The sequence below is a fragment of the Lampetra planeri genome, chromosome 9 (genome assembly GCF_965212315.1).
Source record: "Lampetra planeri chromosome 9, kcLamPlan1.2.h2, whole genome shotgun sequence".
In the NCBI taxonomy this organism is placed as follows: Eukaryota; Metazoa; Chordata; class Hyperoartia; order Petromyzontiformes; family Petromyzontidae; genus Lampetra; species Lampetra planeri.
This window is the reverse complement of record NC_136115.1, coordinates 1,524,898-1,552,393: the sequence shown is the minus strand read 5'-3', so window position 1 is coordinate 1,552,393 and position 27,496 is coordinate 1,524,898. Positions and strand designations below refer to the sequence as shown.

General features: G+C 46.5%; 1 protein-coding gene across 1 annotated transcript; it reads left to right on the top strand.

The window, feature by feature from the left end:
• Positions 1 to 330: 330 nt before the first annotated feature.
• Positions 331 to 27,496, top strand: LOC144720538 (uncharacterized). Its single transcript, XM_078597322.1, has 4 exons — positions 331 to 819; positions 12,490 to 12,690; positions 17,057 to 17,203; positions 23,280 to 27,496. The coding sequence occupies exons 2-4, from the start codon at positions 12,534 to 12,536 to the stop codon at positions 23,390 to 23,392; spliced, it is 417 nt and encodes a 138-aa protein (XP_078453448.1). The 5' UTR covers positions 331 to 819; positions 12,490 to 12,533; the 3' UTR covers positions 23,393 to 27,496.

The window sequence follows — 27,496 nt, the reverse complement described above, 5'->3', positions numbered from 1 at the left end:
TCGTAGTTTAGTGGTGGTTAATTGAAGGTGGAGGGGTTACCAGCCCCTCGCACCCGTCCAGAGCCCCCGTTTAGCCACTGTGGTGGTCACAGACGCCATGAGGGGAGAGGCCAATGGGCATTGGCCCTCCCCCCACAGGACTGCCCACGACAATGTTGCCCGTCCGGCACCGCGAGGAGGTAGGAGGTTGTTTTGCCGGACACGTACACACACACAGACACGCACAGTGACGCACACACAGACACACAGAGTGACACGCATACACACACAGAGTGACGCGCACACACAACCACTGTGTGTGACGCGCACACACAACTACAGACACACAGTGACACGCATACACACACAGAGTGACACGCACACACAGACAGACACAGAGTGACACGTACACACACACAGACACGCACAGTGACGCACACACAGACACACAGAGTGACACGCATACACACACAGAGTGACGCGCACACACAACCACAGACACACAGAGTGACACGCACACACAGACACCACCCCACCACCACGGGTCACGCGGCGTCGCTCGCCCACAGAAAACATCCGGACAAGAAGAACCCTCCCGCCGCCTCCCCCTCCTCCACCCCACAGGGTTCCGCCGGCTCCTTGCGAGACCCCTCGCAAAGTCGCGTCACGCGCACATCGCCATCATCATCGCCGTCGTCGTCGTCGTCATCACAATCGTCTCCCGCCATCATCAGACCTCGTCGGCGTGACGCGTGGGTTGTTTTGTGAAGTACGGAGAGGCGCTACCCGCCCTCATCCTCGTCCTCATCGTCCTCGTCGTCTCACGGCGGATATTGCGAGGTGAGGAGCGTGTGTGCAGGGAAGCAAAACTACACGCAGACAAGCAACAGTCGTGTGTGTGTTTTACACACGCGTGTGTGTGTGTGTTTTACACACGCGTGTGTGTGTGTGTTTTACACGTGTGTGTGTGTGTTGTGTACGTGTGACAAACACGCACACGTGCCCACACGTTTCTGGTCCGTTCCGTCTGTTGTTGCGACGCTGACACGGGTGTATCCGCTGAAACGGCGACACGTTTAGCGTCGGTGATGGCGATTGTCGATCCACTGCTGGATGAACGCCACGCTGCCGCCATCCCTCCCTCTCACTCCCTCGCCACGGGTCCCAATGTGCTTGGTGATTGTGGTGGTAGTGGTGGTGATGGTAGTGATGATGGTGGTGGTGGTGGTGGTGATGTTGGTAGTGGTGATGATGTTGGTAGTGGTGATGATGATGATGGTGGTAGTGGTGATGATGGTGGTAGTGGTGGTAGTGATGATGGTGATGATGGTGGTCGTGGTGATGATGGTGGTAGTGATGATGGTGGTGGTCGTGGTGGTGATGATGGTGGTAGTGGTGATGATGGTGGTAATGGTGGTGATGATGGTGGTAGTGGTGGTGATGATGGTGGTGGTAGTGATGATGGTGATGATGGTGGTCGTGGTGATGATGGTGGTAGTGGTGATGATGGTGGTGGTCGTGGTGATGATGGTGGTGGTCGTGGTGATGATGGTGGTGGAGTGGTGATGATGGTGGTAGTTGTGGTGATGATGGTGGTAGTGGTGATGATGGTGGTAGTGATGATGGTGGTAGTGGTGATTATGGTGGTGGTCGTGGTGATGATGGTGGTGTAGTGGTGATGATGGTGGTAGTGGTGGCGATGGTAGTGGTGATGGTGGGTGGTGATGGTAGTGGTGGTGGTGATGATGGTGGTGGTAGTGGTGATGATAGTGATGATGATGGTGGTGCTGCTGCTGCGCAAACTGATCTCGCCGCTCCGTCTCCCCACGGTGGCGGGCCACACCACCCACCCCCCACCACGGCACCCACCCCGTGTCTTTGTGCGCCTCTCTCGTTCCTCTCGACCCCCGTACGCGCAGTCAACATCGTCCCATCTCACCGCTCCCATCTCACCGCTCCCACCATCTCCACGGCGATCGCGTGAGACGCGTTTCTCCCGTCTCTTTGAAACGCACGCAGCGTCGTTAACCGTGAGGATGGGGGGATGGCATGCAACGTGAACGACGCCTTCCTCTCTCCCTACGCTGGGTGTTTTTTGTTATTTCGTGTGACCCATGGGGGGGGGGGGCGATTGATGGTGGTGTTCTGCTTGATATGGTGGTGGCGGTGGTGGCGGTGAGGACCTTAGCTGAGATGGGAGATGGAGCGCCACACGCGGGCGAATATCTGATGAGCTTGAGAATGGGCGAGGTGATGATGATGATGGTGGTTGTGGTGTTGTTGTGATCTTGGTGTAGAAGGACAGACGAGCAACATATCCTGTGGGTTCTCTCTCTGTGCGCCATTATACAGAGCGGATGGGTGTTGGTTAATACAGTACCGATACAGGGGTGGGCTAGATGTCTTGTGATCCCACCCCCTCCCATTCAATTCTGAAACACTTAATACGTATTTTTAGGTTTTTCGGTAAAGTCACGTCGGTAAAAAAAATGTTAATTAATAAAAATAAAATAAAAATCACGACGTTTCGGAGGCAACACAAGCTTCCGTCTTCAGGTGGGACCGTCACAGCACGATAGCTGTATCAAGTATCGTGCTGTGACGGTTCCACATGAAGACGGAAGCTTGTGTTGCCTCCGAAACGTCGTGATTTTTATTTTATTTTTTATATTACTTGTATTAATAAAAAAATTACCAACGTGACTTTACTGAAAAAACCTAAGAATATGAATCCTTGCAGTCACGAAAGCTTCAAATCTAGACTTAATACGTATTTTAAAAAGTAAGGTTTATTTAAAACAGAAATGAATGTGCGAAATAAGAAAATGTTAGGGGTTAATTTATTGGGGGGGGGGGGGGTGATGGGGTCACAATACATCTTGACCACCCTTGCACATCATCCTCACCCGCAGAAACAGGCCAAGACCTGCTCTGCCCCACTCCGTCCGGTCGGTCAGAGCCAGTTCGCGATGGTGCTTCTTCTCACTTCTTCTCGCAAAGTGATCTCCTCCCACGGAATGTTTATGTTGTGGAATCTATCGGTCATCTGCCGTGGTCTATCCACTGCTGGATAGATGTATGTCATCATTAGCAGCTGCAGCAGCAGCCAACTCTCAGCTGAGCTGGCGAGCGTGGTGTCTCGATACGGATGATATTCACGTGTTGTCGTATGAACTTCTCCAGTTATTGTTGTCACCAAGCATCGATCCATCCACTGCTGGATGGGCGACCTGCTATCATTCTCCATGGACTATCCACCGCTGGATGAAGACCACTATCATAGTAAATTACTTAATCACCATCAGCCATGGTCACTCCGCTGATGCATTGAAATCATCCCATCGTCAGCAGCTATTGCGTAACCACTGCTGAATTAATGCTTCATCATCAACAGCCATTGGTTAACTTCTGGATGTAGCTCTACCATCATGTTCCAGATTGCGTGAGCTTCACAACAGCATTTACCATGGTCTTGTCCACTGCTGGACAAAAAAAAACTCAGCATTATTAATCCGTGCATCGACTAAGCCCACGCAGGTTAATCTCCGTAATGTATTTACGTAGCAAGCATTGCCTTGTACACAGGAATGCAATCATGTGTTTTATTGTCCGTCTGTGGGTACTGCAAACAATAAACACCCCCAACGTACAGCCGTTACTCGTATTGCGTGTAATTAGGACGCAATGTTGACACGAGATTGGATAAATGTGAGATAACCACGACTGCATTTGCACGCTCGAACGCGTCATTAAAATGCCCAGGATTAGCACGGATGGCTGTGTACAGTGCGAAAGAAGTTCAACGTTTATAGTAAATTACATACCTACCAACCTCTGATCATCACTGCCCTACCTTATTACAGATCAATTCAGACCTCATTGGTCACCCCGTGCCCTTATAAATCTCAACGTTAATCCTACATAGTCCCATCACAAGGGAGAAACACAAACAGCTCAGCACGTCGGCTTTCGCGACCAATATCATCCATAAGATGTTTTTTTGGGTTAGATCGCATAAATAGATTGGATAAATGTGAAATAACCACGCGCTCTAACCCCAAACAACCTCTATTATGGACAAACAAATAGACATTATTTTTGCTCGTATTGAAACGGATGTGCACTGTATTGACCTGAAAATTCAATTTCCCTGTACAAGCATACGGGTAAACCGTATGGGTTGACAGGTATGTACGTACACAGCGTGATTACGGACTGTTATGACTTCATGACCAGGTCAGAACCCATTTGACCAAACGCTGCTGCAAATCTCTTTTGGCGATTTTAAAACATAAATCGGCAAATGCCTTTTCGGATCGCATGTCAGTAGTTAGAAATTTAGTGACGATACCTGTGATGATTTCCCGAGTAAACTCGCATAACGAAAATAAATACCCTCGTTTGGAACGAGCTGGATTTGGTCAGATCTTGAAAGCTGAGCAGCTTTTCAGCCTGGTTCGTGCTTGAGATGAGTTTACAACAATCATGCACAACAGGTTGCTGTCGGCTGCTGCGAGGTTACGTGGTGGGGAACAGCTGGCAGGTCAGCAAAACGAATCCGTTGTTGGACTGCGCTTCTATGCTCGTCCGCCTTCACCAACCCACCTGCACTGACCTGCATGGTGAAGTATGGTCGAACAACTCCCGCGGCAGCTACAACAACGGAAGGCCTTTATCGCGCTGTGGATTGTTACACTATGAATGGCCGTTATTGATGAGAGTCATGGTGCGTCCATGACACTTTTTCAGAAGCATCTTCAATTGGGAAGTTTGGCAATTTCACGATTGGAAAAGCCACCATGGTATGCGACCTTTACAGCGGTTGTAGACCAATGGCCCAACAGCCATTGGAGCACTTTGGCAAATGTTGTTGGTATAAGGACCTATCACGGTGGCTAGGAGATGTTAACTACCTCGCCTGGTGTACAGGAGGTCGTGGATTCAATCCCAACCCTGACGCCTGCTGCTGTATATTAGGAGTTTGCGTGTCTTTCTCTCCCTGTGGTCGCGTGCATTTTTATCTGGGTCCTTCAGTTTTCCCTCCACATTTGGAATCATGCGTTTAGAGTATTTGGCCGCTATAAATTTCCACACGATAAGCCATTTAGTTGAGCTATCATTTGTGACCAGGTCGCTTCTGAAAAATAATTATATAACTCAATGGGCCTTACCTAGTGAAAGAAAAAGTGTATATCTACTTGTGGGGGTGGCCCAGGAAAGAGGCAGATGTCACTTGGAAGGATGCAGGGGGAACACCCACCCATGTGGAACGTTACGCGATGGTTCTGGGATGTTTGCAGAAGTAACTGGTTTCATTTTATATCGCTGTACCTGTATTCTTCAAAGCCTCACCACCACTTCCCGAACGGTAAAAATTTTTACGTTCTTAAATAAAACCACGCAGCTCTGTGTTGGGTCACCTACTTTTGCTAACACTGCCAACGTCACACTTTTATTATCGAAACAAACCAAAAACAATCTCTTTCAGAACTGCTGCCCTATATCGTGGCGAAACCTACTTCTGCTTGATTTCCCAAACGGGGGAAAATTCTACCCAAAAAAATGTTGAAACGAGATTTGATGACTTTTGTAGATTACACCTGTGATTTAGACAATTTGTTATCTCGTTTACAATAAGCAGCGGAAATACTCGGCTTATTCGAAACCGTGTATGTGTGTGTGTTATCACTTACAAATGCAGAATTGGAATGAAAGCCTTTTTAAGATCCAATGCACTTCTTTTTTAGGAGGCTCTTAAGTTGGGAGGTCTGGAAAATTCCACATTCGGGGACACCCAATGGTATATGACCACAACAATTGGAGAGAAATCACCCAACATTCATAGGGGGCGGGGGGGGGAACGCATAGCCGGCGATGTTTCAGGCAATAGCCCTTCTTTGCAGTATGTAAATAGATGCCAGAGAGTGAACAAGAGTTGAAGACTGGGCTTTACACCAAGATGCCTGATAAGAATTGCACGTACATGTTTCCTGACGAACAGTTTTCGCACGCGAACATATTTAGAATGTGCTGCGGAGAAGGGGTCATTGCCCGAAACGTCACCTATTCTGCTTTCAAGGCAGCGGTGTTGTTGACGAACGTGTTGGGTTTTTTGTGCCATTTGTGATTTTTGCACCACTGCCAAACACAGCGTCACCAAATAGGTTGTTACATTCACGTTTGTACCTTTGCAATAAAATAACACCCATTTTAGCCTTATAGACTCTTTGTGCAAATGCTGTTACTGAGCAGCCATAAGTCAGATTCTCCGTGGCACTAGCGTGGCCAGCACGGCATCTGGCAGCCCTTGTCTCCCCTTGGCATCAGGTTTACACACCGCATAAGCCGTTTATGGCCGAGTCAACCTAGGGGAAGGCCAGAAAAAAATGTCACTGACCACTGCTGTTTTCCCTGACCTGAAGCGGTATAACCACACAGAGACACCTGAGGCATGGTGGGGGTGACAACCCACCGATCTGGGACATTCAGTAATGGCTCGAGGATGCTTGCAATAGGTGACTTTGGTTTCATTTTCTGTGGTGCCTCTTTTTCAAATCATCATCGCAGCCCACTTCCCAAAACTGGTAAACCGTTTCTGTTGAAGATAAACCACACATAGCTGTGTTGGGTCACTTCATTTCTCTTAAATACAGCCACCAAAATCGTACATCAACAAAAAAAATACTCCACATCCTGTCCCCCACCACACCTACCAGGGGAGTTCCGCTATCGTGATACCTGCCTCGGTTTAGTTTCTGAATGTGGGGAAATTCTGCAGCGCAAAATCCGGCGTTGAAAGTGAAGCATTTAGAAAAACGAGATTGATCGCTCTTTTGGGATATAAATACACAAGGGATTTAAACAATTTTTTGCTGGGTTTCCAACGAGAAGCAGGAGAAAACAATAAGGTTATAAAATGTATGTTAACTTGTACCATTCTCTAATATGGAATGGTTTCTCTTTGAAGCTATTACTGGCGATGTGTGATGATTCAGTTCTTGGCCTTAACTGCCAGTGCGGGAATCTTATCGTAAATTAAGATGTTTTTTTGCATCCAAAATCTATTTGTTTTTAAAACTATGATAAACATTTCTACTTTAGTTTCGAAGGAGGAACTCGGTAGCAGTACAGATATAACTCACGACTGATGTTAGCCTTGGCCAGGAATCAAAATCGGTGGATTCATGGCACAGTGCGTGAACGAATGCGAATCCACTCCACTCCATCCCTAAATGTTCCTATTTATAGGTAGTGTGCATGTGAAACCTTTCCAGCCAACTTGCAGATACTTAAATATCGTGGTGACATCAGTGAGTAGGGTTGTACCAATGTTCTCACCACATGATGCCTGAACTAAACTTTTATTTACCAGGTAAAGCACACTCAGCTGTTAGCTATTTTTTCAGAAGTTTCATTTTGGCCACACATGATGATAGCTCATGGAAGTGGTTTCTACGATTGCGTGTGGGAATTTATAGTGACGGCCAAATAATCTAAAGGTATGCTGCTAAATGTGCAGGGCAAAACCAGAGGAACCAGAGAAATATCCACGCGACCTTCACGGGGAGAGAAGACATCTCGGCACCTGGTTAAACATGGGTAATTTCCCTTTAACTAGATGAGATGTCATGGTCATTTATAGTTGTTTGGCAAAAGGGACATGTGTAATGTTAATATATTGACGGGACTGATTATTATTTTTCTTGCAAGTGTTTTCCACAGTGGCTGTTGAACATTACACCGATACCTATATAACTGTAATTACATACTCTTACAAATGGAGACAATGCATGATGTTTACTGGATCAACATCCACCCTACAATTGGCAGCACACATTCCCCTTTGTGTCGTTGTCATCTTCGGTTTAATGAGGCCCTCTTTCAGAGCCGTGATAGTGCACTAACAGTTGTGAGAGTTCAAAATTGGGAATTTAATCTTACGACAACACAACTGACAAGTCAATTGGGGACAGGGAAAAAACAACAGAAAAAAAACTTGCATGCTGTCGGCCATTCTGGACGTTAGCAGCCACGCCCATTCTCACCGCTCGGAAAATGGTGCACAGGTAGTCATGGCACCTGGCATTGATCATTGTGAGGTGCACTCTTGCGCAGGTACAGCTAAACCATGGCCAAGAGTGCCATGAGCCCAGACCAAATATATTACTTGTTGGCACAACCACAGGTGACAGAGCTTTAGCCATAATGGGTACTGCAGTTTCCTTTCTCTCAATTGCAAAAAAATGCTCCCTTACAAAGGAACTGGCCCAAAAAATAACACTCCCGAAAACGAGTATTGCAACTCAGTGAGGCTTTGCTAATTAAACAAATTGTACTTAAGTGACAAGGTGTCTCCCCGCTAAAGCAACCAATAGCACTGCGTCTATCTCCATCTGCAGCCTTCACATAGTGGTGGAAATTCCACGTTATCACGACAGGGGCCAGTATATCTATGAGGTGATCATTGGTGACTCACCGTAACTTTTATACTTATCGACCCTAAATTTACTCATTGACCCCGGAGGGATGATGGGCTGAATCGACTAATCATTGACCGAAATGTCAACTCGAATGCGCACGGAGCTTTCTGATTGTGAGTCACTCCATCATTATCCCCACAAGGCCATCAGGCCAGATGTGATGGCGGTAATGTTATTCATGGCACAGAAGTACTTAAATATTTCACAGATGTTATCTGACCTGAACAGCCATTTGCAGGTTGAATTACTCGAACGTGGCAAATTGCATGGTCAGACAGATAGCACGTGGACAGGTGTGAAGAAAATATATGTATACGATATACATGTAAATTACATCATAAGTGATTGACACTGATAAAAATACATTACTTGCAATTACTGAAGCACCGAAATTACAGTACAGTAATTCATACTTGGGAGGGGAGTGGTGGCGCAGTGGGTCGCACATGGCACTGTGAGCCTGTATGGATGTGTGCTGAACTTATTTTCCATCGTACGTAGCCAACCGTGCTCATCAGAGGTGCGGAGAACCTAGCCACCTACGTTTGATTCCCAGTCGTGACTGATGTTGGTGTCAAATGACACCCGAACCAGCCATGGGCCTCTTCTTCCTTTCAACCAAATCGCTGTGACCAGCGTGGAGAAGTATGCTCATTTAAAAACCCCATGACTTGCCACGGCTTGTGGGAAGGTCGTCATCCAGCAGTGGATTGTCAAAGGACTGTAAATGTATAATTGCAGCATCATGAAAAAGTGTTCTGTACACGTGTGTGTGTTTTGTGTACGTGTACAGTGAGAACGTATGTAATATGGTTTGCAGTTGCACTAACCTAAGGGGAAAAGCACAACACAAAACTCTAAATTCTTTAAACATTTTATTATTATTTACGGGGTAAAGCCCACAGAGCTAATAGCTCTTTTTCAAAGGTGACCTGGCCACACAAGACGTGGTTTTCATAATCATCACACGTGGGAATGTATCGTGACGGCCAAATGATCTAAATGCACGTTTTGAAATGTGGAGGGAAAACCCGGAGGACCTGGAAAAAATTCCACGTGACTTCCACGGGGAGAGAACATGCGAATTCCAAATATACAGGCATCGACAGGGTCGGGAACAAACAAACGACCTCTTCCAGATGTGGGAGATAACATCTCGCCATCATGGTGAAATGTTCAGATAATATATGAAAGACCCTTAAAAAGAAAGAGTGAAGCATAGGGTGACGGCTCTTTAAAAACAAACTGCTTGAAGCTACAGAGAGAGAGAGAGAGTGGCTGTCTGATTTGGCCCAAACCCAGCCTCTCTCTGTGCCTGTGAGTGCAGGCTGCAGAGCAAGTGTGGTGGGTGTAGGCCGGTTGCCAGAGCGATGAGGCAAGAGGGGGCCTAGAGGCTGGAATTAGAAACTTAAAGGCCCGCACGCCCACGTCGTCGTGCACACCCCGAGTGTAGGATGTCAAAGAGAACACCTAAACAGAACACGTAGAGACATGGATTTCACAATTTACACATGTACCAGTCGTATTGAACCTGCACCGTCGAAGCCGTCTGTCTATAAATTGTTACTGATGCAACGATTAGTAAGATAGATTTAATTTATTTCAGCAGGAAGGGCCCAATAAGCTGATTTGCTATATAGTATTGTACAGGACAGGTCCGAGTTACAATTATGGTCACATCGGTCGCGGTACAAACGGCAAGCTTTGGCTGTACGTGACACATGGTGTGTTCGTTAGAGCTTTGTTGATGCTACCTTGTCCTTCAGCAGCCTGCACTCACAAGCGTGGTGAAGTATGGTCAAATAACTCCCATTACTGACAAGGCGGGGCGCACACCTTCACTCAGTGGTTCGACCAAGGGCTGTATTTACATTTTTTAAAAAGTAGCAAGGCTGTGATTCCGTTATAAAACATATGTTTGTATACTCATGATACTTACGAGTTATGCTAAAAATATGCACGTTACAAAGAGCACAACTCGGTGAACAAGATTGGACAAACAAAAATGTATTGAATTATTATAATGGGAAAAACCGCTGGATTGTTAATCATTATCCACATTGACATCATGCGTGCACCAATCTGAGCTAGCGTTTTGTGCATTTTATATTTATAATGGGTCGGTTCTTGAGTTATGGTATCATTGATTTTTTGTTAATCAACTGCTGGCTAAAGGCCTCTCCACCTGACGTGGGCGTGCGGGTGGTGGTGAGGACAAGAGCTGTGCTGAGACCGCATGAAGAAGGTAGCTAAAGCACACACCAAGGGGGGAGTCGGACGAGGAGACACGCCGTCCCGCAGTCGTACCGACGATCACTTTTACGTCGTTCATTCTAAATCGAATCGCTGTGGAATTGGTGGCACGTAGCGTGAGCATTTCTTCATCATGGTAATGGTATAAGAAGGTCTGATGAGTGCGCAAAGATGTGTGGTGCTTGCACATGCGAATGAAGTTGGCAGATGGAGAAAAGTACGAATTAGAAGAAAAAAGTTCACCAGTTCGGAGACGTCAGCAGAACACGTCGGTTATAAAGAACAATGGCCGGTGGTAGAGACGAAAGGCAGAGTGGCGGCCAAAGGAGGGAAAACTCGAGAAGGAGGGACGTCCACTGCGGAGAGGGAGTGACGAGATCGGCTCTTGTGCAGGAGTGAGATGGACGAATGCATCGTGAGACTGCGATAGACGGTGACGACTTGGTGACGCCTTCATCTGGCAGTGGAGAGATTGAGGCTGATAATGATGATGGTGATGTTCTTCATGCAGTCAACAGAGCGTAGCATTGTGTTTACTGGTTAAACCCAGCGCATACCAATTGGGTGTGGAGTCTCGTCTTGAAAACTTGTAATGTTATGCGGGCGGTTTTGGGCAGCTTGGTGAGGTTTTTTCAGGTTGGGCTGTGTGCCCCAAGCCATTAGCACGAACGAGTCTCATGGTCTGCATGTTCCTCTCCTCTGCGGCGCGTGCACGTGATGGCACGGCCGCCGGCAGTAGGCATGCGATGATTAATCTCACGTGAGTTGCTTTGTGTCTTCAGAGACGGGAGCTCGAAAGTGCAACTGCTGACATCATGGCCAAAACTGGGTTTTGGCTACCCCAACTCGGAATAGACCAGATTTCTTAAGGTGTCGTGTGCAGATGGTCTCATTGGTCACCCCTCTGACTGCACAAAAAAATATATTTTATTTAGTCGGGCAGTCTATAAGGGGGATCTGGGGATAATCCCGCTGTGTCGGCCCCCTAAACTGGGAATATTACGCCTGACACTGTGACGTCAAAGCGCAGGGCCTGGGGCGATCGCCCCGATCAGTCGTACCCTCGGGATGGTTCTGATATTTTGGTTTCAATTAATCTGTTCATACATGACAGCACTGTAAATAAATACATTTACTAAAAATTGCATGCATCGTGGCTACGTACGGTGCGAAAGAAGTTCAACATACGCGCAGTTCAACATACGAACGTATTTTTAGAAGGAGCGCATGGTACAGTTGCCCTGGTGTAGATTGGAGGTCATGTGAAGGCATCTCACAATTAGTTTAGTGATATCCGATCATGGGCCATTATCTGATGTTTAATGCTGCATTGCTGTGCATGAGTTCTGAAGGGACACAGTCTCTGCTGACATGCTGTTGATAGCACATTTTGTAATAAAATTCAAAAAATCTATTTTACAGCATGTTTTTGTGCTCACGACACATGCGTCGCTTGGTGCACATGTAAATGTTTTATTTCCAATTCCTACTTCGTATTTCATGGTATTCGTTCATGGAAACCCTATCACGTGTGTGAACGTTTTGCTTGCACTATGAATTCACAATGGCAATACAGAGATTGAATCCTACTTGGAAGGTATCTGTGGTTGTGCTGCATATCTGTCAGTTGTATTTTTGGCTAAACTGTGTATCGTTAGACATGGTGTCTGACGTTTCGAGCCGTGCGCCGGCGATCGTGATCATGAATTGTGGGGAAGAAATCATTTTCTTGTGTAGTCAACGTGTCCCTTTCTTCCCACCCCTCTCTTCCTGACAGGGATCCTTCTTCTGCAGCTCGGCTGACCCTCTTGTGCGAAATAAATGAATCCGTCGGCACCGCCTCCGTACCCGGGTGCTGAACCCTACCCGCCGTACCCTCAGCAGCCGTACCCTCAGCAGCCGTGCCCTCAGCCGGCAGGCCCCTACCCAGGTCCCGGAGGACAGCCCCCACCTTACGGAGGCCAAAACCCATACCCAGGTAACCACGCGGCACTCTCACCTGGTGAAGGAAACACCCGTTCGTCCGATAATTATTTTTTTGAGAACTGAGATTATTTAAGTAATCAATTAGTCTGCCGATTATCTGTTTGATTGTTTGGCTAATTTTATTGCACCAAAATAGTTGGTCGTTCCCACGTTTTGCTGGGTGTGGGAGGTGATGGGCAGGGCATGGTGGTTTTGTCGACATTGTCAACCTGGGGGGTGGGGCTTGTAGGGACTTCCCACCTTCGGGAGGGTGCGTGTGTCGGGAGGAGGGGCTGCCATTTTTAAAGGGCACAATAAATAAACCAGAAAAAAGTAGGTGATTGCAATTTTTTATCGGTTAATCAACGAATCATCCGAGTTTTTTTTATTTAAAGGCAGGTCCACCTTATTGTACTAATATTAAGACCGGGTTGTCAGTGTATTATTGTCTCAAGTCTCTCGACCTTGTGGTGTTTCTTCTGCATCATCTCAATGACATATATATCCCCACTGTGTTTTTACAGTGTCTTGAGATATGGTCACAATTGAATGCCATGTATGTCCAAATTGTAATGTAAATTGCCCTGTGGAGGAAGGACCTTTCTGATACCATTCTGCCAGTTGTCTAAAAACACCATCAGAGACCGCTCAATCTGTCGAATATTCTCTCAGGATCCCATCAAGGATCGGTGCGTCATTGTAACATTGTCCAAAGACCCCCCCCATCAGACATTGGTGCGTCAGTCTAATATCGTTCCAAGACCCCAACAGAGGATGGTCTGTCAATCAAATGCTGACTAAAATGCCCAGCAGGGACACAGTGACACTTTCTATCTGTGTACGGGGATACTTGGAATAGTGACACTCGTTATAAGTAAAACGCAACTTGGCCTCTTTAGTGTCATGCACAAAACACAATACAACAACCCCCTACCCCCCATATGGTACATTTACATTATTAAATATGTTATTATTTTAAAGTTTGCCATGCTCCTATTAATCTCATCCACACTGCCTTGCTGAACTGGACCACTCATTGTTTGTGCTGTCACTGCTGGGCAAACAATGCTCTTCGGTCCACTTAAGTCCGCCGCTAAGTCCGTTTTGTTGTTGTTGTTTGTCATGCGCTTTGTAACAGCAGCCTGGGGTAAATGTCACGACTTTAACAATGGACGTTTTTTTCTCCAGACTCCTTGCTCCGCGCGTGTGTCTGCGCAGGTGTGTAAATTACAGCGTCAAACCCCCCAAAGGAGAAAACGCTGACCCCCCCATACAATAATGTATGGCTTAGAAAAAAAGAAGCATGTTGACTACTTGTGCGCGGGTTTCATGGCTGTGCTGGGCAGCTCCCTCGAGTGTAATCGGGTTGTGTGCGCTCTGCCTCGTTCGACACACGATGTCTGACGTTTCGATCCACGTGCCGGAAGCGTGTTCATGAACTTTGTCTTTTCCCCTATTACATACATGTACTACAACTTGTTCTCCGTGTGGCAACGTTATGTTTCTGTTTTTTTACGTTTCCCTTCCGTCCCTCCCATGTGCACAGCCGCTCCACTTGAGCACTGTGCTACCCAGTGTCACGGAGCTGTTTTAGAGCGCAACAAAACAATGACTCTGTATTTTACCCAGTGCTGTGGATGCGTCATGAAGAAATACATCCACATTCTTTCTCATGTCAATCATTTGTTTATTGAACGTGTGGAACGAAATGTACAGGCAATTGCACAGAGGTATTTAAACGATATGAACGGTACATGCTTGCGTAATGAAATGTAATCAATCGCCAGATTAAAGTTACGTTATTTACTGCTCAAGTGAGTATTATGACAGCGCTCTCATCTCATCTGTATGCCTTTGAGCCAGTGGTGGAATTAATCAGAATCTGAATTTTTATTTATACTGGAGGAATCCAATGAGCTCTAAACCTATTCTTCTCAGATGCCCAGTCGGGGTGGTTAAGAACGTTACAACAACAAACAATACAAAAACATGATAGCAGTGCAAAGTACAATAAAGGTAAACAAATCACTCAAACAAATGCAATTAAAATTAAACCATCCTCATCCTTCGAGGCGAAGCCCACTGAGGTATTAATTTTTCAGAAGTGACCTGACTATCACAAAATGATGGCCACTCAACAAAGTGGCCCCATCATTTGGGACGAGTCTCTCCACAGGACCAACCACCACCGTTGGTTTCCCAACCAAAGTGTGGAGGGCTGATGAGCCGAGTCGGCCGCCCAACGAGCTTGTAAACTCGCAACATTGCGAGCCGCTCGCTCGCTCTCTACCACTGAGCCACTGGCCGGTTGGTGAGTCGTGCCATGCCTACAGGGGGCCCCTGCACAACAGTTAGAAGGGGTTGGGTGTCAGCTAAGCCAAAGGTATGGGAGAATGTCCACGGCTCGAGCTTGGCTTGCAGTTCAAGGTGACCTTAATCCATTCTTCTACTTGTAGAGAGTATGCGCCTGTGTGCGCGCGCGCGTACGCTAAAATCTCCACAAACAATAACATCGAACCAGGTAGTCTGAATGTGGATTCGGTACTTTCCTGAGGATCGTACTTTGTGATGTTCAGCCGGGTGGCGCAGTGCTTGGAGCGCACGGCTCACAAGTCGGTAGATCGCAGCTTGAAATCTCATTCGGGGTTCAAATTGGTCGGATAAATATCATCAATTGATATATTTCCACGATCAACTTCAGTCAGGTTTCCTGGGCAAATAATGAATGATAAATACAAATCTAAGTACAGTGAATGTAATTAATCCTCGGGGGCGTGTGCATTTTACAGTGGATGGTTTTTGTTGTATGACTCGGTGCTTAGTGCCGCCTTCCCAAGGGAAGAGTGGAGTTCATTAATATCTGTACAACAGACACATTGGAGTATCACTATACAATCAGAGGCTTGTGTTCCATTGCTGCCATGTACGCAGCATTGCAAGGGTGCGCAATAACGAGCGCACAGTGTATTTACCCCTCTCTCTTTTGTACATACTCTTGAAATGTTTCATTTAGAGGGCTCCATAAATGCAAATTATATTTTACTCGTGTATGCAATGGGGGGAGGGGGGGTTGGCGTGGCGACCAGACAACCTACGTTCGGTTCCTGGCCATGGCTATAATATCAGTGGCGAGTGATATTTTAATCGTTGCTGGCTGCCCCTGACAACTCTTTCAATTTTTAATTTAAAGCTTTCGTGACTGCAGGGATTCATATTCTTGGTTCTTTACCTTCTACGTGACTTTACCGAAAGAACCAAGAATATGAATTCTTTCAATGACTCCATCCTGCACTGACCAGCGTGGTGAAGATTGGTCAAACAACGTCATGTCAGGAGGCCATCATCCAGCAGTGGATTGATGGAGGGCTATATTTTATTGACGTGTGCATCGATTCTTCCCTATGTCACAGTTTGGTTCGTGATCAAATTCAAGTTAATTATTGTCCTGTTTAACTGTCTCGTTTGTATTCTTTCTGAGTTTATCCCATCTGGTTTGTGGTTTTGTTAACTTAAATTCATGAATAGCATGCCATTACCAGACGTCATGTGCAGAAACCTATGGCTAATGTAATGTCCTTAAAAGTCAAGTCATTTTAGCCATCACGAGGTATAGATTTGTTTTGTTATGTGGATGCCCACTTTTTGTAAAGCGTTTAGAGGTGCAGTCTTATTTAAATGCTATATTAATCCACGTTGTATTGTACCAAACCCATCTCCTATAAGTACACTGAGACATTGTTGTAAATTAAACATTATTTTTGCAGGCGTTGTCAATCAATACAAATAATCAACTATGGACATCTAACAAAGTAGTACCAAATTTTGTTAATCATGAAAGAATAATCAGCATGCTTAGTGTTCACGCTGATAACTATAATATCTGCTGAAAGTGGTACTCATTGTATTAACCGTGCAGGGATGATGGGCATGTTTCGTGTTCACACGGAGAAACAGATCTGCTTCAAGTGGCATTCATTGTATCGACCTTGGAGGGTCGATGGGCATGTTGCGGTGGTGAGATGTTAACTCCCTCGCCTGGTATGCAGGAGCTTGTGGGTTTGATCCTGACTGACACCTGTATATTTGGAGTTTGCGTGTTCTGTCGGTGGTCGCGTGGATTTTTCTTCAGGTCCTTCAAATTTCCCCTCCACGTTTAGAATCAGCATGCGTTTAGAGTATCACGGCTGCAATAAATTTCCACTTGACGATAAGCCACGTCGTCGAACTACGATTTGTGGCTCTGTAAAAAGAGCTGTATAGCTCAAAATGAAGATTGTTTAGCTTAATAATGTAGCAGTTTACACACGGAGGTGAATGTATCCGCTGGGCACGCTTTATCCCTTCGTCACATTCACCTCGCGCTCGCCGTCTCTCCCCAGCGCCCTACCCTCCTGGTTCCCAGCCGGGCTACGGGCCGCCGGGACAGCCGCAGTACAACTGGCAGCCCGGGGCGCCAGGCTACCCGGGATACGCTCCACAGCCACAGCCGCCGGGACACTATGGCGCGCAGCCCAAGCCCGATACAGGTACGGCTACCGGATTCCTGCGAGAGCTCAACCAGGGTGCGCCCTGGTTCCCAATCCTGTCTCCAGCCACGGCCACCGCTCATGGGCTCCACCCACTCGCCTGCCAACCTCGCCCACTACACCGGTAGCTTAGATACGGGTGACAGGGGGGGGCGACGGGCACGTGGGGGGGGGGGGGAGTATTTTGGCCTGTGGAGCGAGTGCCGGTGGGTGCCGAGTCTGTTGGACCTCGGTGTGTTACAAGAATAACACCGTCGCTTGTATGCTAGGGGGCCACTCGACATGTACACTTTAGCGATAAGTGAAGTTTCGGCTGCCTTGGATCACACCCTAAGTCGACTGCTGTAATTCTAACCTGTTAATATTTACTGGTTGCTCAAGATTCCCTCTTCTGCTCTACATCTATGCCTCTATACTTTGTCGATATATATAAATGCGTTTTTCACCAGCGCTGAGCGGCCAGTAAATATAGAGGGATTGTCTTTAAACAAAACACGCAGTGCTTCAGCTTAACGGGCAACTGAATAGAATCCGGGAGGCTTGACTTGGAAAATAAATAAATAAAACTTTCATGTTGAGTGGCTTTTGAAAAAGTTAATACCTCAGTGGGCTTTGCCTGGTAGGAGGGAGATGTTTTAGTTTTCATTGCGTTTATTTTGCAGTGCTATCGTGTTTTTGTGTTGTTTGTTGTTGTAACGTTCTGACCCGCCTCTACTGGACATCTGTGAAAAATAGTTTTATAGCTCATCGGATTCCTCCCGTATAAATAAGTATTCTGATTCTGTACACTCGAGAAAGCCTCGCGGGGGCTTTATCGTGTGACAGAGCGATGTGGTGAATTTCAGACCGATGGCCGTTGCTTGTGACCAGATAAAAAAAACTCTTCAAGAGGGAGAACCTGGCTTTCAATAGCTGCAGAAACATGGCAAACAAATTCAAATGTGTGAAACAGATAGGCTTTGACAATAAATGGCGATTGTATAAGAATAATCATAATAATGGACTTAATTAATCCTGGGAAATCCTTTGCCGGATCTTAAGAGAGGTGGACTGTTTCACAGGGATGCACGGCCAATTCTACGAATGTGTTGTGTTTGGCATGTGAGACGCAACTGGAGAAGCCTCCGTGTTAAGTTGAACTAGAGAACCTGGAGACAACCAAGGAATACGAGGAGGAGGGGTAACCTTTAAATCTCCACACAGATGCAATAAGTCATTGCTGTTCCACCATCTTCTGCCCACGTTTATAGGGTGAAGGACATTATTATGCTTAAGGAGATCATAGTGAAAAGGTCAAATAAAAACGGTGGTGGTTATAGTAGTCGTCATTGGTCTGTTTATCCAGCGTCACAATGGGGTGAAGTATGCACAGCACCATTTGAAGGGAGGGGCAGTGGGGCAGTGGAGAATGGTGCAGACAGTTCTGTAATCTGCTTCATTTGCAGTCTGACCCGAAGATCAGCACATTGCAGATGCTGTTTGCAGATAAGCATTTAAGTTAACATTTACACCCAGCTAGGGGAAGGGTGAGGGACATGTGGGGTGCCGAGTGAGGCATGGGAGTTGTAGTTATTGATCAAGCTTTAAAATAAATAATATTTTAAAATACTTTAAAAAAACACGCTTTAATGAAATGTACCTTACTCGTAATGGCAAAACTCTGATAGTGCACTGTTTTTGAGTTGTACGCCTTTTGGCGTCATCTGGTCCAACACTAATGGAGACTAGGCTCTAAGAAAAGCTGTCTCGGGTGTGGACCAATCAACTTCAAGGACAGTGCATATCATTATCATCATCAGAGTTGTTTCTTTTTGTTTGCATTTTGACTGCTTCTGTTGTGGTTATTGCAAACATGATGCCTTGTATAAAGGTGTCAGTTTTTGTACCAGTTGAAAGGATAAAAACCTATTACTATATTACTATAATACTTCCATGGACAAACTTATCTTGGGAAAGCAATGTGTAATGCATGATTTTTCTTGTTAAAAGTTTGGTTGGAAAACCCAGAGCAGGCACGACTGTCCACCGATAATTGTTTTTGCAAGCTTAACGCACTTATAATAATAGGGTTTTTCCCCTTTTTTCTGGCAACAAAACTGAAACCTTTTTACAAGAATTCATGTCTGCATTGACCACAATACTTGCAATCAAAATACCATTCAGTTTCAAGGACAATGCATATATTATCATAGTATGTTTTTTGTTTGCATTTTGACTGCAAGTATTGCGGTTAATTCAGACATGAATCCTTGTAAAAAGGTTTCAGTTTTGTTGCCAGAAAAAAAAAGGGGAAAACCCTATTATATTTTGGTACTGGCAAAGGAGGTCTAATGATGTAAATGCTTAACGCACTTTTCCCTGAAGGCCCCCTCTCTCTCTCTCTCCTTCCCTCCACGGAGCCCCATGATTTACCCGGCGGTGAGTGGAACAGAGCACGCGTTGTGTCTGAACTGGTGCCTTGTTTAGCATACGATACAGGGTGGGAGGCCCGTTGGCATGGCTCTGGTTATATTTGGTGTGTGTGCGAGTCGGGCCTGCGACACCATTCCCCCCTAAGAGGCTGCTGGTGTACAGTGGTTGCATTTGGCTGGAAGTTGCTCGCCGAAATTAGGACCCCCAACGTCAGGGTTGGTGCTGCCTGGCGTTTGCGTCCAAAATCCTTTCTTATTTCTAAAACAATAAAATGTTAATTCGTTTTATACAGCGATCTCAAGACGTTGTACAGGATGAGTGCGCATATGCATTTTGTGGAGGCAGTCAGGCGTAGATGGAAGGTCTTTAACTTCGGACTTGAACAGCAGCAGGGAGTCAACAGCACAGATGGCTGGGAGAAGGGAGTTCAAGGCTACGGGGTCGGCAGAGGAGGATGGGTAACCTACGCATTCGGAAGATTCTACATCACGCCACTCTTCTTTCGCGACTGCGCAACAAGGAAGCACGCCTGCGACTGCAAACGCCTCCTTACGTTCTGAAGAAATATCTGACGAAAGCCTTTCTCCACGTTTCTCAATTTCTGCTTTGCACCGCTATCTCGCCGCTGGTGTGTCGTCGGGCACAACAGCCCTGAAGCGCACGCTGGGGTTTGTGCGTTACCAATGCGACGCTTTGTAAAACTTGCACAACTGACCTCAATATTTCCTTTTGCGTATTCTGTGTTGCAAAAGTCCTGGACAAAGGTTGTTTTTGAACTGCAACTACAGATTTTAATCATCGCCGGAAACTCATTTACGTTGAGCAACTACGCCAACTTTGCATGATTAATCTTCTTTCCCACGGTGGGGAGTTGATCAGCAGTGTTTGTCTGGTCATGTCTGGTGGGTGAGCCAGTGGACAGCTTTGGAGTAGCCTCATGGTGAAAAAATCTGAAACTCTGCTCGTGAATGATCAAGGGGATGGTGGCCTTCCTACGTACTCCACAGTTTTAGATTGGTTACTGCAGTTGCACTGTGGGTTATTCCTAATTATTCAGTGTATGGCAATAGTACCGTTGATTGATGGAGTTGTGTCTGGCCAGTGAAAACAAGTGTTTGTTGAAAAGTGAGTGATCAACAATGACTGGACTACAAAACACTGCAACCTCGGGTAGTCCACGTGACTTCGTCAGCGATTCTGATTTGAAGTTGCCATCCCAGTTGTCCGCTTGGGGGAGCAGTTATCAGCAACTTTGGAGTGCGTTTCCACGAGCCACAGGACTTGAGAAGCGACTTTCTCCCTACGCCCCCCCCCCTTCTCCCCTCCCAGCACTCTGGTTTCTATATTTTTTGTGAACATTTAGAACTGTCCAGGCGAATGACTAGATTCAGTTATTTTCTCTCAAATGTTTTTCCCCATCTTGCGATGCATCACTCCTCTCGTTTTGTTTCATCTCTACAATTTTGTCCACTCCTTTAACCCAACTGCAACATTTGCATGTAATTTGCGTTTGACATAATTTACAAATTGTCACCTGACTGTATCGCGAGTGTAGCAACCAAGATTGAAGTGCAATCTGGCTAAAATTCACTTCATTTTAACACCTGCTATTTGTATTTTCCGGATATGATCCTCAGACTTAATTGAAGAAGCCTTCCTCCTGAGAATCAATACATGTTTATTGAGGACCACAGTGTGAGATAAGTTTCCCTTGAGTGGACTTTTGCTCTCAACTGGTTCTTGAAGCGTGTGGCACTTGCTGACTGCACTTCCTGTTTACAGTCGACTAAACGGCCGTCTTCATTCGCGGCTTTAGCAGGCATGCGATGCTTTTACACCTGGACAGTTCTACGTTTATGGATGTACATGTCAGACGCCTTTAGGCTGTGGGTAACGATTAGCAGGTAATGATCACAAAGTGGCTATTTATTTTGAGTTGGCTCTTTATTTGGGCGTAGCATGTTAACCAATAAGGACTGTCATTCAGATAGACATTTTTTTCTCCACTTTTATTAATTGGGGAGAATGTTGTTAATATCGTGGCAGACAAACTGACTTTTTCATCCACCCTGGGATGGTGATGGTGCATTGAATTTCATCGAAGTGTCAATTCGTTAGTTTTATTCCATGACAATCCATGTTTTCTAAAACTATAATTATCTTCAAAATAACACTCCATATGTAGTCTCTTATTAGAATGATAATGAAATTGACCACAACCCATCATATGAGGTCTCAGAAGCTAAGCAAGACTGAGCACGGGGGTAATGCTTGTATGGGTGATCACCATGTATGACAGTTTATCATAGGCGTGGGGGCTACCTGGTCAGAATCGGAGGACAGTTGTATTGTACTCTGCTCCCATATCTATGCTCCAAGGCACACTGCCCAGCGCACTGAACCAGTAGAAGCTAGTCACCCCCGACGATGCACACGTGGTGAGAAGGGCCCTCATCCTGCAGTGTGCATTGACGCACGGCTGCACGATGGCGTTAGGAATTGCAAGCTTGCCCTGTTCGTGGAACTGCCCCAACTTCTCTAGCCCCATGGACACCACAGTCCCTATCCCCCACAGATGTATGGGACGTTTTAGCTTGCACGGCTTGGAGGTCATCGTGCGTTGAGGGCGTGCGTTTGTGAAATGGCACATCTAATGTTGTTTAACCTATCGCAACCTGAGTGACCGATGTAAATTTTAATCGCATGCTGATATTTAGTGCAAATATAGTCGGATCTATGTTAAGCTATTACGCAAATACCAACGTTTTCCAATTGTGGGCCATTGAAAATTATGGCCGGGAGTTTCATTGGTTTTACGCATAGGGTAGCATTGGCCTCAATCTCTAATGTCTCAAATTTCACGCTAGTACTTGCAAACAAATGATCCTCGTCATCGGTGAACCCGGTAATTTGCCTTCCATTGAGTGTGATGATGATGATATAATAATGTGGGCAAAGTCTACTGCCAGTTATTTATTATAAAGGTCACCTGCGAATACATAAATTATGGAACGTTCTCCTGTTGTGTGTGTGATGAATAATTAACAGGTAGACCTCCCTTTTATTATTTCTTCAAACGGGGTTGCAGGGATGTGGCCGGGTGGCTCCGCTTTTCCAGCAACATTGAGGGCCCAGGGTTCAAGTCCACGATTCAACCGTGCATGATTAAAACCCGATTTTCGAGTGGAGCGAGTTAATGATCAATAACTGTTCCCAAAAAACAACAACACTTTAAATTTGTTGTGAATGTGTCTAACGTTCTTCTCTTGAGAAGGTCTATAGTATAAGTTTGATGAACACTTTGTCAATCCACTGCTGGATAGGAGCCTCCCCAATGCCACGTGGGTTGATAATGGTGGGGAGCGTTGACGCGGGAGCATAAATGTACAGTACAACAATCGATTTCGCTCCACTGCTGTCTGGTTCCCACCACGCAGCCAAGCAGCAACCCCATGTCGCACAACTTGTTGTTCCATGGTGGTCGCCCATCCAACCCCCTGCCAAGCCCCACCCCACTTAGCTTTCGAGATCGGACGATCGGGGGCGAGATCTGACGGTTGAGTTCGTCGAAGGCCGTGCCGAAGTTCGGTTCCAAAGTTGTCAACTCGTCTAACACGTGCGCGCTTGCCGTTGTTGCTGCTGTTGGATGTCGTGTCGCCCTCAGTGTACGTGGTGCAGGAGCAGAGACGCAACAACAACAGCAGCACCACCGAGACGTGCCTGACGGCCTGCATGGCCGCCATGTGCTGCTGCTGCGTGTGGGACATGCTCACCTAGGTGTCGCCACTGCTGCTGGCGCCGCCTGTATATACACCGACACGCGCACGCACAACAACAACACACGCGCACACACGCACACAACAACAATACACGACCTTCGCCACTAAGTGGCGGTGACGTCACCACGGCGCTTGTGCCAGGCTAAGTGCACACGTACACGCATACAGACGCATGCTGCCCAGACAGACGTTATGGGTGTGTGTTGCCAACATTGCACCCAAAGTCCTTGTGTGTGTGTGTGTGTGCCGAAAATCACAGTGCGGTAAAAAAGCACCGTCCTTTCGCGTACGCACGGGCAGGTGCCACGTCGACAAAATCGGCGGCCGTCGTTCACGTTGGGGGGGGGGGGGGGGGGGGAGGGCTCTCCGACGTGTGTGCCGCGTGTCGTGCCGCGTGACGTTCGGCGCGACGTCCTGGAGCTGAAGCTCCCCAGCATGTGGAGCGAAACGTCGTGACACAGTTAACGGACAGCACGCGGTACAACCCGGAACCACATCGGAACAACATCGGAGAGCGACACCGTAACACAAGCTGGCGGGGGGTGGGGCGCACGTAGGCGTTTGCGGTCGTGAGCGTCAAAGCGCACGCATGAATGCGCACACTTAGACATACGCACGCACCCGGCCCTTCCTAGCGTCCATAAATACCCGGCACAAGGCCCCCCCCCTCCCTCCTCCCGTCGTGTACTCCTGAGCGAGGTTCTGCCCACGGCATGCACCTGCCACCTCGGGCTTGAGTTTCACTCTCGCCACCTGCCAACTCGACTCCCCCCCCCCCCCACCGTTCTCCACTCTCGCCGCTACACCACCGCCCCCCGCCCACTGCAGCATCCCATGCTTAGGTGAGGCGATCGAGCGACAACAGAGAGGGGCGGCAGGTATTTTTATCTCCGGCAATTGGCGCTCACTCGGGCGATCTGCTCACGTCGCCCTTTACCCCCCTAGTGCCTCGTTTTTGTAGAACGTCAGCGATGGCGACCACGTTGCTATGGAGAATTGCGATTGGTGCACTCTTTTTTTGGCTTCTGATTTCTTCAGTTGCGGTTAGGTGCCGATCCTTACGGTTAAAACACGATGCGGTTTATTTTTTCCTGCTGTGGAGGTAGGCAGATTATAAGGCGTTGTGAAGAAAATCATTGCATTTTGAAATAAACACGATTGGAAATTTGTCTTGACTATTTGACACCGTTAAGAATTGCAGTTCCGACCATCCCTACATCATAGCCACTGGCCTGCAACCCCGAGTCCCTTGAGTGGGAGCTAAAGAGCAATCCTCGCTGTGTACGGAGCGTACAGTGCGTACGGGGTGCTGGTGCGGTTAAACAGCCCGCGTTTCACAAGTCGCGATGCAACAGCAGCTAAAGGTCGTTGGGTTGTAAAGGAACCTAGAAATGTATTTATACTGCAACTGGCAGGGCAAGTGAGGAATAGTCGACGTTGAGCACTCGGTAGCAATCGCTCTTGCTAAAGTTGATCTCATCCACCAGCTCCGGCGGTGATGCCTCCTAGATAATTGTTGTACTTAGCGGCCCCATCACCCCACAATGACCTGTAAGCCCCATTTGAGAGGATGTGTCACAAGCGTCCGACGCGGATGGTGGTGTTGATAAACCGCAGCCTTTGGAGAAGTTGGTGACTGGGATAGTGGGACGATCCAGTTCATTTCAGGACGTGTGTGTGTGTGTGTGCGTGCGTGTAGGGAACGGTGGCGCAGTGCACTACGAACCACGCGACCCGAGTTCGATTCCAGCTCGTGACCAATAGTGACAGCGAATATCTGAACCGATCCTGGGCCTCCCCTTGGTAGACTCAGTCTCAAATGAGTACCTGGTGTGACATGTAAAAACATCGCCACTGGGGAGGCAAAGGCGGCCCCGAGCGTGGTGCTGGCCACACCATCCTCTCGTATGCCGTTCTGGCCTTCATATGTTGTTGCTGACAGCACTGGCCTCAACTGTCTATTAAAGGCTTGCGTGTGCAAATGCCAGCAACTACGTATTTGTGCGAGCACTGATTTAGGACTTAATAATGGACAACCAACTAACCCCTTCGTTTATATCCCAACGTGTAATCTGACTTGGTTTTACTGACTTGGTCGTTATCATCCATCTCCACCACAAACCCGCGAATGGCAAAAGTCGTCCTCTGCCTTCCAACCAGTGTCCCCCCCCCCCCCTCCGAGACTATCAGCTCGAGCATCCGGCCACCCTAATCAGAAAGCGCAGCAACTTCCCACTGTCACAATTCAATTAAGAAAAAAATAATGTGCATAGGTTTCCAGCAATTTCAAATTATGCAGTCAGTCATTCAGGGACGAAATGCCTTTTGAGCAGCTGTAGAAAAATCCACCTCGTGCGCACTAACGTTGATGTTATCGCGTGGATATTTTTGGCGTCGTGTGTTCAGACGCTGAAATAAATGCTAAAATTATTCAATAGCTGCAATGCTTGCAGACATAGACATGGCACGCGTAACATACATATGGTTGGTAGGTCAAGCGCTTAAGATAAAATTAGTTTAAGCACACGCACACAATCGTGGTTACTGTGGTTTCGAGTGGCTGTTAACTAAACCACCAGAGCTTAACAAAAAGCAGATAGCATGAAACATGTCTTTTGTTTCTTTGCAGAATATTACATTTTATTTGGCAACCTCAATTGAAGGAAATGCATGTAACTGTGCATGTACACCACATATGTAGCCTGATACTTGGTGACTCCAAGCACTAATTAATTATTTTTAACATTGCATTAAACTTTTTTTGATACAAATTAATATTTGCCAGCTGATATTAATTTTAAAAATAATTCTCTTAACAGGTGCAATTTCTCTTAACATTTACGAAGACTGCATATGTATGTATCTATGTACAGACATTAACAAACTAAAACCTAACTTCTCAGCTTGCTGGTATTATTCATGAACCAAATCTAATTTTTTTTGGCTGTCAATGGGTTGGTTGGTTGGGTGGACGGACGGACGGTTGGATGAAATGTGACGTGACGGAGTTGTGCCGATTTCTATAGAGGACGCCCTTATGTTGTATTTAATTGCTGTTGATATAATTATCGTTAGGCATAAGTGCATCCTGTTTAGTGTGCTGTTAACGAGGTCGATGGAAAGATGATTAATCTAGCTTTATAGTATAGTGTATCTAGCAAAATGTATGTGACGTATGCTGCTATTCTTTTGAGAGGGGAGGAAACCCATTAACGTCGACAAGTGTGGCCTAACTTTGACGACAATAATTTAGAAACGCAAACTGCTTTGCGCACGTGGGCATTACAGTGAATGCAAGCGGGGAGAGTGCAGAAGCTTGCACGCTTCGACCACCGTCCCAGTTAACCTGGGTTTGAGCCTTGTCATGATGCACGACATGATTTGCCAAAAGACATTTTCAACTTCGCAGATCCCTTCGGTAGGCTGAGCCAGCCAAAAATGTGCATATCCTGCAGTTTTGAGGCTTAACTGCACCGGAGAGACAAAGGTGGCCAGGTGTGTCACTGCCACTACCACCACTCAATCTTGTGCCACGCTAGCCTCAATAATTGAGAACAGCACTTGTCCTGATAATTTGAGGTTAACATGGGCATCTTTTTTATGTTGTCAAATAACTGAAAAGACCTTCCACTTTGGAAATTGTAATGGGGTTTCTCCTGTTCCATTATTGTGCTTTAGGCTGTAATGATGATGTAAGTAAATATTGTAGCATAAATATATTGTTAAATACTGATATGCCAGGTCCGTAAGGTACTTTTAAAAACATGCAATACTAGTTTCTCAGCGTGTGCGTTCACTAGTGGACAATTCTCGACTACATAAATCTCACTTTTATATAATAGACGGTTTGAAATTGATAGGTGTTTGATGTCCGCCTTTGTATGTCTTCCCGCATCACGGGTTCCATTCAATGTCATGTGCTGTCTCACCTTTGGAACTGGGAGGCTTTTTTCAATAAATTAACTGTTGCCATTATAAGACGCGTTTTATGCTAAATGAGGTTAAGGTGCACACCCCTGCAATTGCTCCCTCCTAGCGATGTGACCTGCCCAAACTCACGTGCTTTTCTTAACCATTAAAATTGTATGTAACCGTTAATAAA